Source organism: Oreochromis niloticus, linkage group LG18, assembly GCF_001858045.2.
Source record: "Oreochromis niloticus isolate F11D_XX linkage group LG18, O_niloticus_UMD_NMBU, whole genome shotgun sequence".
NCBI classification, from domain to species: domain Eukaryota; kingdom Metazoa; phylum Chordata; class Actinopteri; order Cichliformes; family Cichlidae; genus Oreochromis; species Oreochromis niloticus.
The window spans coordinates 30,296,052-30,310,243 of NC_031982.2; the positions used below are offsets into that span (position 1 = coordinate 30,296,052).

Sequence of the window (14,192 nt, forward strand, 5' to 3'; positions counted from 1 at the left end):
AACGTTTACACCGTAACTTTAAGCTAGCACCATAAAACACAAATGCATCTCAAAGCTGTTATATCAGCACTCGCTGTATAACTAACACAACCACATTAACATTATTGACACTCGCTGACTTTGAATAATCACTCCATAAATGCTGTCCATTATAATCTTACCTGTAAACACTGCTGTATCCACCGGAATCCAGCCAGAGTGGATTCTGGAGACTTCCCATCCTCCTGTTAGTGGATGATAACAACCTTCTGAACAATCTAGCAGGTGTAGACGGCCCTACTGGCCCATATCTATGGGCTGATGTCTGCTAATAACACCCATTGAATGGACTGATAACATCCGAAGCGGGTGCGTGACAATTTTCTCACGGCAAAGTGAAACAAATTAGTGACAGTGAATGTAGAAGTTTTCTTCATTCACTGGAACACAGCTTTGCACATGGGCCCGTGTGCGCATGTGTTCTGCCATATGAATTTTGACAACATGATAAGGCGTTTATGAAGGGACTGAGAAGGAAAAGTTCTTTAATTACGAGCAAATAACTACTCACACCTTTGCGCATGCGCACAAGAAATGCTGCTCTTATAGAACGCGTGCGCGTCGTGTTTGATTTGTGTGTTCATCTTTTTGTAACGCCACTTAAAAAGCTGCAATTTGAAAATTTTCTTCTGCTTCTAAATTTTCTGGTTCAGATGAGTGAGAAGCGCTAACCGTTCAAATTTACATAGTGATTCTGTTTCTACAAGTTTGGTTTTAAGTGAAGGTAAGTGCAATCTTTAGACTAAAATTCAACAAGTAAATAAAACAGAGTGTGTTTTAACTTCACATCTTATATTTAATATATGTCATTAAAAAAATCAGAACATTTTAAAAAAGAATGTCCAGTTGATTCAGTCAGAAAAGCACTTTTTAGTGCATTCTACTGTAAAGGTGATTTACTGCTTTTTTTTTTTTACCTCTGTGGTGGATGCCTGTTTTTCAGAATTGTAAAAACTACATTATGAACAAACAAATTGATATTTGAAAGAGATTTTTTTCAAGAAAAGCAAGAAAATGTTGTGATCTGATGATACGATCTGAATCAGAACAATATGACTCTTTGCTTTTGAAGACGCTAAGAAAAAAAGTTCCTTAATTAAGAGAGATTTTCATATATGAGTGTGATTCAAATATTATTCTGTTGATAAGAAAAAAACAAGCTGGCACCGTAAAGTTTATATATAAAAGAATCTGCACTGATTTGTACAGAGATGCTTCTAATGGAAACATGCTCAAATCATAGTTAAGACGTCTGATAAGCTTTGTGTTAGAGTCCCTTAACCCTTTCTCTCGCTTTCATTTTACAGCCATGTTGAGAAGAAGTGAAAGACTTCAGTCTGTGGGCTGTTACAGCAGAGAAGGAGAGCCGATAATCTCCTACAAGGAGACTTTATACAGGTTCGTGCTGATCTACATGTTCTTTTTTTGTCATACATTGACATATATGCATGTTTTATAATGACAATCCATTTGTTCTTCCATGTACCTTTTTTTTCTCACGTGATTTTGTTTGTTCTATGCAGAATTTTCAAAAGGCGACGGCTCCGTCCTCGTCCTGGCCCCGACACTGCTGACCACGACGACGTTGATTCTGACTACACTATAGTCAGTGACAGCAGCAGAGGTCTCTTTGGAGCCACCAAGGCATTGGGACTTTTGGTCCTCATGCTGGCGTTGTGTTTTGGTAAATGATCTCCTTCCACAAACAGTTACAGTCTTTCTAGTAGTACTATGTGCTTTTCTTCTGGATTAAGCGTCTCATCTTATTTTGTGTTTCTCTTCACCCACCAGGATTGATTTTCGGTATTGGAGGGCCCAAAATTGACTTTTCCACCCCGTTCATGAGTAAGGTATGAAAAACATATGAAGCTCATAATATAAAACTGATTTTAATTTTCAGATAATGCCAGTTTAATGTTATCATAAAGCTTTTACATATAACATAAATGGCCTCGTCTCAGTTGCAGTACTTAATGAGCGAACATGAACAGGTGGAAAGGCAGTTACAACAGCTGCAAAGGGAGTTCATGGACATTAAAAAAAGGATGGACTTCCTTCTTCCAGTTGGGGACAGGATGCCCAACTTTGCTCTGGAGGAACTGGGTAAGACATGAAATCAGATCAGAAGTCATGTAAGAATTTCTTTGTTGTTGTTTTGCAATTCCTTTCTCACTCTGTGTTTTTGCCTACAGGAGCAAAGATGGTAAAAGAACAGTCTTCAGCATCCTACCTTCCAGAACAGTCTGGATTGAAGCTGTGGGGGCTTACATTAATACCTGCAAAACCACCATGTGTAAGACCAAGAGTGGTTATTCAGGTATAATCTACTCCCACAAAACAACAACATAACATCTCACACATCTGCACAGTTTAATAGTCAAACACTAGCGGTCCGTACTGAGCTCTGTTTTTCTTTTTCTCTTCAGGGTCGAGCACCCATGGTCCCAGGAGTGTGTTGGAGTTTTGCAGGCTCCCAGGGACATTTAACAGCTGAGCTCTCCCACAGCATCACGATCAGTCATGTGACACTGGGTCATATTTCTAAGATGGTGTCACCATCTGGAAAGATCTCCAGTGCTCCCAGGATGTTTTCAGTGTTTGTAAGTCACAGATTTCTGGATTTCACTGTGCACACATCCCATCACTGCACCAATGTTGAACTGTTGTATTTAGCATACATGTACATAGAGAACAACTTTATATGTATTCATTTCTGTCTTTTCAGGGAAAGAGAGCGTTAGGCGACAGTGGCGTCCACCTGGGAACATTTCTATATGATGAAAATGGAGATCCACTGCAGACATTCAGGATACCCGTGAGTACACTCTGCCATTAGACACATGCACATAGACTTTTCTATCCAGAGTACTTAGAGATTAGCACCCCTTGCTATCTGTATATCCTCCCTCATAATAATCAAAGTATCCCAAAATTTATCATCCTGTCAAGACTCAAAAACTTTTATCCAACTAACTAGACCTGTTTTTTTTGTCTCTCAGGACCACAAAGTAGATGTCATCCGCTACGTCACGCTGCATGTGTTGAACAACTTGGGCAACCACAAGTATTCCTGTCTGTACAGCTTCGGAGTTCATGGAAAGCTGACATAACCAGCTTCCCATGAACTACAAATATATAAGAAAAGAGAGGGAAAATGTGACAGTGAATCAGACTCCAAAACATATTTAAATAATTGCATTAGAAAACAATGTCCATTTAACCCCATTTTTTTCCAGCGAACATCCATCCTACCAGGTAAGACGTGTCTGATTAAGATGTTTGCAGTCTGATTCACCTCACCCCCAACCAGCCATGGCAGAGGACTTGCCCCTCCCTGAGCCTGGCTCTGCTGGAGGTTTCTTCCTGTTAAAAGGGAGTTTTTCCTCCCCACTGTTGCCAAGTGCTTGCTCAAAGGAGATCATCTGATTGTTGGGGTTTTCCATCTCTTATACTGTAGGGTTTTTACTTTACATATACAGTGCTTAACAAATTTATTACAACACCCGTCATAAAAATAAGAACACCCCAAATTTTTTAAACCTGTAATTCTGGTCTACTGGTTTTGTTAAGCACTGTGTTATTGTGAATTGGCCCTACATAACATGAACTCATTTGGACTGAATTACATTTTTTGTAAAACAAAACAATTCTCTAAATTTTCTCCTCTGAAAATTTTGAGATATTTTAAAAACAAGATCAATAAAATTTTAAGAAGATATTTTTCATGTTTTCTGTTATTCTTAATTGTCAGTGTATATTAAACAAGCGCGATAACACTATGGCCACAAGATTTAAAATTTGAAAATGAACATTAAAACCCCTGAAAGTAAAAAAGTAAAGTCCATGTTGCTGTGCTGTGAGCCTTCACTGTGATGAAGGATTTGAGGTTTAGTGATTTAACTTCTGCTTTAACCGTGTGTTGTCAGTGATACAAAGGTAGCTTACGTCTTACCCTGGTACCATCATTGTTGGTATCAGTAACTGTGTCATGGTCCCTGTGTCTGCCCGGTCGGCCCAGTGTGGCTACATGTGTTTTTGTTTTGCTCTCTCTCATCGCTCTGCCTGGGCGGAGCTCACCTCGGCCTCCCGCCTTTGGTCCACGCACCTGCAACTAATTACTCACCTGTGGTTCATCGTCCTGTTTGCCGGCCACTTCTTAAGGAGAGGCTCTGAGCTCCTCGTCGCTGGACTATTGAGTAACACACGTTAGTCTAATCCCGGCTTCATGAATTTTGGAGATTCTTTGTGCGTTTCTGGTTGTGATCATCTCGTCTCAGTGTGTCCAGAATCGCCCGGACCCGTCCTGTAACCCTGTAGCTTGGAAACCTGAGCATGAGTGTGGGAAGTTTGACGTGATATGTGTGGAAGAGGAATTTCCCGAGTGGAGCGAGCGAGCTGGAAGTGGAGCGTGTAGAGTGGTGATCGGTGTGCGAGTGTGAAGATCCTGTTTTCCCTGAACTTCCCCGTGGACCCCTGGAACCCCTGGCTTCCCCCCACTTGTATATATTGCACCTGGTGCTTGTAAATAAAGAACTGTCTAATTGTAATTCTCAGTCGCCGCTTGAGTCCGACCTGCCTGCCTTGACAAACTGGCGATGTATGGTCCAGATTTATTTTTTTCCTCTGAAGGGAGGAAGTGTATAAATGGGTCTGTCTGTATGTTTGTTAGCTGTGTAGCGTCCACAGATTTCAAAAGATCATTTTCAGATTTTGCATTATGGTAGATACCAGGGCTGGACTGGGACAAAAAAAATCTGCATTTTTGGTCCAAGCACCCCAACCCCACATTATATTTACACATATATATGAATAACATAATTTCATGTGCTGTTGTCACAACACATGACTATGTGAAGCCAGACAGCCAGTGACCAAAATAAGTCCACACAAGGCTTGCTTTTCTTGATTTTACTGAAGATCTTTATTAAACTTTTCTTTTTTTGGTTTTTGTCTTGTAAGTGAAATTTATGAAAATAAAAAATAAATTAATAGCTAATACACACATCTTAATGCCAGACTTAATGATTAGCCTAGCTTAAACACATGCACATTACATTACATCTACTAAAATGTTGTGCCAAACACATATCCAAGTTCTTTCTGAACTCAATACTCACAAAGATGAAAGTCTCCCAAAGTACAAGCGTGTAGGGTACATTTAGCGTGTACATGAGTTGTTGTCTGCGTTATTTCTGCTTGTTCACAACATTACTGGTGAAGATCCGGCAAAGATAGATTCAGAACTCCAGGCGTGGTACTGTGTGTGCGGGGCGGGGTGCAAGTTTAGACTTCCCCATTACAAACCCAGTATGGGATTGTCCTTCACTATCAACTGTATGCAGATAAGCAGCGGGGGGCCCATGACACGTTGGGATAAGTGAGCATCAATATTGTCTCCTTTAATGCCCGAGGATTATCTGTTGGGCACAGTGAATTTGACCAATCACGCTGTTTAACTGTGGATAAACGTTTGACATCCTGTGATATATTGTGTGCTCAATAAACTTTTTTACCTAAGCAAGATCTGGAAGAACTGAACTGTTTGCACAAGGACTTTCGTGGAGTTGGCAGGCATCCTAACATATAAAGCAACACACTGGAGCCACTAATCTCAGAGAATGTCTGACTTACAAAATGTATGATTTAATAAAAGAAGCTCCACAAAATAAATAAAAAGGAAAAACAGTAATTAACAAACACAGATATAAAGTCAAAGAAAGTATTTCTCTGTATTTGAATTGGAAACAATTAATGTTCATGTGAAAAGAAGAAGACAAATCTAACTGAAGTAGACTTACAGAAACTGGATGAAGTGAATTATATCCATATGTTTTTGAATGTGAATTTTCTGTGTTAAGAATAACAAAGCAAATGTAATGAAGTGATTTTAAAGTTTAAACTTTGTGTTAAATCTTGTAAATCAGAGAGAGAGAGAGAGAGAGAGAGATGAGGTGTGGGTGGACATCAGATGATTAAATGTCAACAACCTGATTGGCCCAAGTATGAAGATGTGACGTCCAGTGAGGGAAGGGGGGAGAAAGGGTGAGCAGGTATAAAAGTGAGGTGAAGAAGAGATTCGGGGTTCTTCCCTTTTGTCCTCTGTGAGATGAGCAGTTCAGAAGTTTGGATCTAAGAGGTTCACAGTTAAAATTCCAGCAGAGACACTAAAAGGAGAACCACAGTCCAACCTGTGAATGTTTTTAACCCTTTGTGAAACAACAAAGGCATAAATATGATCATATAAATATGATCTACTGGGTCAGACTCACAGGATCAGGGATTAGAACTCCTTTTATCAGAGAGATGAAATCTACTTCCTGTACAGGGTTTTTTTGTGGGCCGACCGATCGACAGAAACTAGAGTCAATAAAAAAACTGGACATTGGCTCAATGTGTGTGTGGCACAGGGAAACAAGGACTGAGCGCTGTGTAGTCCCACATAAAGTCAGACACCTGGTCACCCGAGCTGGACCATGGCATGGTCTATATGGAGGATACAGACACTGCTGAAAACATGACTCTGTCTGGTTTAGATGATAAAATGTCTTTACTTTAGGAGGCTGTGGCTCAGAGTACATTCACATAATGCCTTTGAATAAATGTAAAAAGCTTGTTTTTCTCCTGCTTTGATTTCTTTGTCCAGGTAGAAATTCTGCTTTTTGCCTCTAAAATCTGAAACAGTTTGAAACAAAGTTTGGCGCTCTAATCCTCTCTGTGTTTGTCCTTTGGTCAGATGGTGATATTGAATGAAATATTCCAGTATTCAGTAGCTCAGCAGCTTTGTAACATGTGGTTTTGCACACTGTTCAAACCTCAGATGTTTGTGTAAACAAGTGTGGAGGACACAAACTCATGGGGGGAGGAACGACATTTACTGTTGATGTGTCCGACATTTAGTCTCCATGAGTTCTCATAAAACTGAAGAACTCTGTGATCTCTAACATGCAGCTGTATGTTTTGAAATGATGTGTCTCATTCTCTGGACTTTACTAGACAACGAGTGAAGAACATATAACGAATATCATCTTTAAAGTGATGAATAATAACTCTGCCTCTGTGTCTTCATAAAAAGATCGTACTTCTGAAAGGTCAGAGGGCAGCATCCACTCTGGTTTTACACAGTTTTGCAGGTTTAGCTCTTCTGAAGTTCAGCACCTGCTTTTTCAACCAATCAGAAGCCAGTATTGTAGAGAGTTCATATTTCTTTTCATGCAATTGAATAATTTTGAATGTTTAGGTGAATATTTCTATTTAGAGTATTTTCTCGATCAGTGTCTTCAGTCCTGACCCTGAGTGCGTACATTTAAAAATAAAGTGATATAACTTCTTTTACATTACTGTGAACTTCTTGTACAGTTTGACAGCTGATTGTTGTCGTGTTTGTCGTCATATGAAGATCGTTTCCTAAAGAGGACTGAACAGTCATTTAGCCTCTGGCTCCATCCATGAATCTGATGTTTGCTGTATAATCTGTGCTGTTAATAGTGTAATGGAACATATAATTTGTACATATAATTTCATATGTAATTATGATGATCTTTACCCATTAAGATTTTAAATGAAACGATAAACAAAGGCCAAGAAAACTGAGTGAAACTCCTGAGTCTACTATATATTTGCATCATGAATAAATTAATTGTTTGCACCAGTAATAAATAATCAAATACATCAAATTATCATCAATTATTTAAATAAAAAGAACCATTGCACCAAACAAAACAACAATTCAACAGACAGTTCTATAAAACTGTGGATGATTCAAAGTGCTGCTATAACTGCACAACAAAACTGCAGTGAGAAAAGCTTTGGATGTTCAGTTTAGTTATAATGACAGTTAAACAACTAAAATACTCGGTTAAGTAGGTGAGACAAAGTTACATTTACTGGATCAGTTTAAGACCAAAATACATTTGAATGAATTACTGACATGGACACTTTGTGAAAAAATTACTAAACAGTTCAGGTAAAGTTTTACTAAAACCTTGAATTAAACTTGAACGTTTTCATTTAAAATTCACTGTGACTGTGTACACAGGAAAAACTACAAAATAATGTTTTGCTTGTTTGTTTGTGTCACGGTTCTGGGTCAGTTTGACCCAGTATTTTGAGTTGTTATGTTTTGGTTCATTTTTGAATGATGGATTATTCTTTATGTTTCTCTGGTGCTTTGTTGGGAATCTGTGTTTCAGTTATTTTGGTGTGTTTTTGCATTATGGATTGTTTTCTCATTCTCTTGTAGTACTTGTGGTGGTGGTGGTGATGGATATGATGATGATAGATTATTATTAGTTTCATGTTTCTGTTTATCTGTATTTAAGGATTTGTTGTTTCATGTATTGTTTGAGTTGCATGTGTTATATTCTGTCTGTGTCTTTGTTTAGTGGTTTCTTGTTTCCTGTTTTATTGTGAAGGTCTGTGTCTCATGTGAGCGTGTTCAGTTCTACTGCTCCCCTGTCTCGTTAGTCCACTCCCTCCCAGCTGTGTCTCCCTCCTGTTGCCCATTCCCTGATTACCACCCTGTGTATATACGCACTGTGTTTTCCCGCGCTCGGTGTCGCTTCGTACCATCGGATTATGCCTGTGTGTTTTCGTGTTCTGTATTTTCGTGTTTAGTACCATTGCTCAGTTTGTTTTGTTTTTCTGCCAGCAAATAAAGCTGAGGTCTTTTGGGTTACAATTCAGTGTTCGAGTCCTGCGTTTGGATCCTCCTCTCCGCCTGCCCGCACACAGAGCCCTGACAGAACGACGCGACCAGTATGGATCCAGCGGACTCACGTTTCGCCTCTGAGGGAGAGAATCTCGCGCACCTATGGGATTACTGTTGGAGGATAATCCACGCTGCGAGCCCCTACAAGAGGCAGCTGGAGGTAGTGTTTTTTGATAATTTTTTGTTGTCCACTGCCTCCACTGTCAGTTTTCTAAATATAAATGGGCTTAAACAAATAATAACAGCTCTAAGAGCGAGGCTAAGCTTCGAACTGTTTGGCATGGGCGGTCCAGGAAAGGACTATTCAGCTACCCTCCTGGAGGCCCTCACCACTTGGTGTTCTCGACGTCAGTGGCATTTTTTGCCAAGGTTTATCGCCAAATTGTTTCTTCCATCCTTGAAGAAGAAATGCAACCCTCTCCATCATCACCCAACCACACTTCCATTCTCTCCTGTAGTATGGACTGGTGCAGTTTTCATTTCCACACCGCAGCAGGAGCAGCCGCAGCAGAGTTTCTCCATGTCACCTTTTGCCAGCCCTGATCCCATTTCAACTGGGAAGCGGCAGATGCGCCGCCAGCATTCACAGTCCCAGCAGGAGTCTGGGATTTTGTCTGAACAGCCGGCTAGGAAGGCTCTGGATGATTGTCGTGCTTCTCAACCTGTCAAGCATGTAGAGACTGCTGTTCGTCCTCAACTCAACACATCTGTGAGAGCAAACAACGTGTGTGTCATCCCAGAGACTCATAAGCCCGTGCCAGGTAACTCAGGAGTAGTTAATTCAGAAGTTGCTGTGCCTACTCCACACCCCACACCACACCAAGAACTCCACCGACTTCACCGACAAGGTCCAGAAACTTACCCTGGATCCAGATGAAACCATGGTGTCCTTTGATGTAGTCTCTCTCTTCACTTGCATACCCACCACGGAAGCAGTGGAGACTGTCAGAAAACGACTACAAGAAGACAGCTCCTTGGAAGACAGGACCAACTTCACACCCGATCAGATTTGCACACTGTTAGACCTCTGCCTCACCATCACATATTTCAAATACAATGAAGGCTTCTACAGACAAAAACATGGCTGTGCCATGGGCTCCCCCGTGTCACCTATTGTAGCCAACCTTTACATGGAGGAAGTGGAAAGGAAGGCTCTTGGCTCTTTCAAAGGAAGAGTACCCAGCCACTGGTACAGATATGTAGACGACACCTGGGTCAAAATCAAGACACAAGAAGTGGAATCCTTCACTGCGCACATTAACGCCGTGGATAAAAACATCAAGTCCACCAGGGAAGACACAAAGGATAACTGTTTGCCTTTCCTGGACTGCGCAGTGCACATTGAAGAGAATGGCAACCTCAACATTGAAGTTTACCGGAAGCCCACACACACAGACCAGTACCTCCTCTTTGACTCTCACCACCCTCTGGAACACAAAGTTGGGGTAATCAGGACCCTACACCACCGGGCAGAACTTGTTCCCTCTAAGCCTGAAGGAAAAAAGAAGGAACACACACATGTAAAGGAAGCACTGAAAACATGCGGTTATCCTAATTGGGCGTTCATAAAGTCAGCAAAGAGGCACAGAAAAGAAGATCAGACACCAGCGAGGGAGGAAAAAAAAGACAGACGCAAGAACATTGTCATCCCCTATGTAGCCGGTGTATCAGAGAAACTCAGGAGAGTTTTCTCCAAGCACGACATCCCAGTGTACTTCAGACCCAGCAACACACTCAGACAAAAACTGGTTCACCCGAAAGAAAACTCCAAAACACAAACTTAACAACGTGGTGTATGCTGTAGAGATGGCACGATACCACTTTTTTATGTCCGATACGATATCATAAATTTGGATATCTGCCGATACAGATATGAATCCGATATAGTGTGTTTTTTAATCAATAAAACTGTTTTTTTTTATATATCTTGCTGCATTTTGTATAAGTTCATACTCAAGTTTAAATAAACAACAACACTAAAGCTATTCTGTTATACCTGTATGTAAAAAAAATACACTGCACCCAAAATATTTCATAGTTCAGCAACACTGATCAATCTAATAAACTTAAACCTACTCCATCCTCCCTATTCTCGTATTTTAAAGAGTACTAAGCAGAAATATTAAGCAACCTAACTAATAGGGTTCTAAAAAACAAAAATAGGGAACCACCCCCCACCCTCCACCTCATGATGCTTAATCGACGTAATCAACTTTAATTTGATGCAGTGTGAAAAAGAAATGCACAGAAATAAATTATTTTTCAAGAATAATTAAATAGATTCAACATCTTTCTTCTACAGAATTGCAGACTGCACAGATGGTACCTTCCCAAAGGAAAAAGTACTATAGCTTACTAGGGTATATTAGACTTAACAGTTACTATATACAGTATCAATCAATCAATCAATCAATCTTTATTTATAAAGCACTTTTCATACAAAAAATGTAGCACAAAGTGCTTTACATGGTTAAAACCAGCCCACCCCACCCTCCCACTCACTCCCCACACTCTCATTAACATAAATGATCATGAATACACACATCCCCCCCCCCCCACACACACACACACACACGCACACTTAAAGAGTAAAATTGGGCTGGGTACGCATTAGCCAAGTGAGGAAACACAATCACAGGGAGCCGTCTGGAGCCGGTCACAGACCGCAGCCTCCAGGCTGTGCACAAAGCAGGAGGGAGGCAAAGAAGCCCCCCAGCCAGGCTGAGAGGACCCACAGAGCCCCAGCAGCCACGGTCGTAATGGACTTCTATACATTCTATATATTTTACATCAGATTAAAACTTTGGGTGTAAGATTCAGATAATTATTTATTAAAAGCTAGACATTTTAAATGAGAACAATAAAGAAAAGTATGTCTTTGTGCCCCCTTTTCCCTGTTAATGCCCTATCGGCCCCCCTGGCTAAACTTTGCTAGATCCGCCCCTGCACAGTTATCAGCCGTCAGCTACGTAGAAAAGGATCCTGGTGTAGAAAGTAATATTAAATAAATTCTAACAACAGCTTATCAAGCTTAAACGTGCTGCTGTTGTTCAGCCGCTGGTTTCCTCTTTCTGGTGAGAAGTGGGCCAAAAACAAAGAAGAGAGACGGACTCGCCACAGAAAAGCCGATCAGCTGATCATTAAGCAGTTTCATGAAGTAGCAGCAGGAGAGGGAGGGAGAGAGAGAGAGGCACTCGCTCCATATATCGGTTGTTAAGCTTAACGTGGGAACGCTTTACAAACATTCAGAGATGAACTTACACACTTGCTTTACTTCTCTCTGGGATAACTTCCTTGGAGATAAAATGCTGGTTTGGTAGCGAGGCTACAAACACACACAGCCGCTCTATCACGTGAGCACACTGCTCCGACGTGCTACGGTTATGAGCCGAGTTACGCCGTGTCGCAAGTTTTGTGAGGTGTTTTTTTTGATATTTAATGTATCGGATTACATTTTTTATTTCTCTCCAGTAATTTACGTCAGTATCGGACCGATACCGATACGTAATATCAGATCGGTCCATCTCTAGTATGCTGTACAGTGCAGCGAGGAATGCCCAGGCCTCTACATTGGAGAGACCAAACAGCCACTTCACAAGCGCATGGCACAACATAGAAGAGCCACCTCCACAGGACAAGACTCAGCAGTCCATCTGCAGCTAAAGGACAAAGGTCACTCTTTCGAGGATGCCAATGTTCACATTTTGAACAGAGAGGACAGATGGTTTGAAAGAGGAGTGAAAGAGGCCATCTATGTCCACTGTGAGTGACCATCTTTGAACAGAGGCGGTGGTTTACGACACCAACTGTCTGCCATCTATAATCCAGTGAAACGTCTTCAAGCAACTTAAAGAAGTCCAGACGCTTTTCTTTGCAAGCTCCTTTGGCTGTGCCTACTCCTGTGCCCATGTTTAAAAATGAACTGTGTGTTTCCCGGCCTTCAGCTCAGTTAGCTGCTCAGCAGCCACCTTTAGCTCAGTTTTCAGTGTCCCCTGCTCAGCAGCCACCTGTAGCCCAGTTAGCCACCCAGCCTGTAGCCCAGTCGTCAACTCCACCACCCCTTTCATCTCAAATTCAGTTGCCCTCTGTTCCGTCTTCTGTGTTGCCGCTAGCGCAGTCTATAGCTCCACCACAATCAGCCCCGCTACCCATAGCTCAGTTTCCAGCCCCGTCAGCCACTCAGTCACTACCACAACCAGACTTACTACAACCTTTGTTACAGTCCATAGCTCAGTCAGTAGCTCAGTTGGTAGCGCAAATCATCATCATCAGTTCAGGCTCCAGTGCTTTCACCCATCCAGTCAGCCACTCATCTACACCCTCAGCCAGGGGTCTCATTACCTTCTGGTCCAGCATCACTCCCTGCTGGAAGCTCGAGTGAGCCAACCCAGCACTTCGCGGCTCCCACACCGCTGTCTGTCTCCGCTGGCAGTTCAGGAGAACTGTTTCAGCTGCCCGTCTCCGCTGGAGGGTCCGGAAGGCCCGTCCAGTCATCTTTTGTTTCAGCTGGGGGTTCAGGAGAACCCAGCCAGCATCTTGCTACGTTGGCTGGAGGGCCCGAGGAGCCCGTCCAGCCTCCAGTCTCGTCAGCTGGAGGGCCCGAGGAGCCCGTTCAGCTTCACGTCACGTCTGCTGGGGGTCCTGGAGGACCCAGCCAGCACATCCTCATGTCTGCTGATGGTTCTGGGAAGCCTGTTCAGCCGTCACCTGCTGAATCATCCCCTGTGACTTCTACACCGTCACCTGCAACATCGTCGCCTGCAGCATCCACATCGTCGCCTGCAGCATCACCACCTGCAGCATCGCCGCCTGCAGCATCACCGCCGTCAGGTTCCGCAGCTGTCGCGCTGCCGTCAGGTTCCGTAGCCGTGTCTTCATCCACGCCGGGTCCAGCCTCCACTTCAGCTTCAGCTTCGCCTGGTCCTGCGGTTGCAACACTGCCGTCAGAAACAGCTCGGCCTGTTCCACCTCGCCTTCGTCGGCTGCTTTCCAGGCCTCTAAGTTGGCATCATGGCCGTCGAGGGCGGCCTCCTGAAAGAATTCGCCGCCGCTGCTGGCTTTGCGGCCGACCTCTGGACCTGCTCTGTCGCCGCCGCCGCTGGCTTCATGGCCGACCTCCGGACCTGCTCTGTTGCCGCCACTGCCTTCCACGTGGCCAGCCTCAGGATTTGTTTTGTCGGCGCCGCCGCTGTTGCCGTGTGCACGGCCAGCCCCCTGAACTGTTTTGGCCCTGTGCTGTCTACCTTCGGGTCTACCCCCTGAACTTTTTCCTGGACTCATGGTTTGACCCTGTGTAGTTGGTTTTGAGTTATTCATGTATTTCTGGACATGTGCTCCTTGTGTTTTGTTTTGATTGGATCCTCCTCTCCGCCTGCCCGCACACAGAGCCCTGACAGTTTGTTTTTTAAACATTGTGGACTTATCTGCATTTGTTATTGCTAAATTA

At 42.7% G+C, this 14,192-nt stretch overlaps 1 protein-coding gene across 3 annotated transcripts; it reads left to right on the top strand.

Moving 5' to 3' along the window:
• The first annotated feature begins 622 nt into the window (after positions 1–622).
• On the top strand, positions 623–3,627 carry LOC112842982 (SUN domain-containing protein 3). 3 transcript variants are annotated; one of them, XM_025900693.1, is made up of 9 exons: positions 623–763; positions 1,347–1,437; positions 1,563–1,723; positions 1,831–1,889; positions 2,001–2,142; positions 2,232–2,356; positions 2,466–2,639; positions 2,765–2,854; positions 3,039–3,627. In XM_025900693.1, the coding sequence occupies exons 2-9, from the start codon at positions 1,349–1,351 to the stop codon at positions 3,147–3,149; spliced, it is 951 nt and encodes a 316-aa protein (XP_025756478.1). In that variant the 5' UTR covers positions 623–763; positions 1,347–1,348; the 3' UTR covers positions 3,150–3,627. The 3 variants fall into 3 exon arrangements, with proteins under 3 accessions (XP_025756478.1, XP_025756480.1, XP_025756479.1); XM_025900695.1 differs by having other exon boundaries at positions 2,765–3,116; XM_025900694.1 differs by lacking the exon at positions 623–763 and having other exon boundaries at positions 1,267–1,437.
• Positions 3,628–14,192: the final 10,565 nt, after the last annotated feature.

Coding starts and splice junctions, on each gene's coding strand:
- LOC112842982 (XM_025900693.1), top strand. CDS start 1,349: ATGTTGAGAAGAAGTGAAAGACTTCAGTCTGTGGGCTGTTACAGCAGA. Junction 1,438..1,562: donor TACAAGGAGACTTTATACAG/GTTCGTGCTGAT, acceptor TGTTCTATGCAG/AATTTTCAAAAGGCGACGGC. Junction 2,855..3,038: donor TGCAGACATTCAGGATACCC/GTGAGTACACTC, acceptor TTTGTCTCTCAG/GACCACAAAGTAGATGTCAT.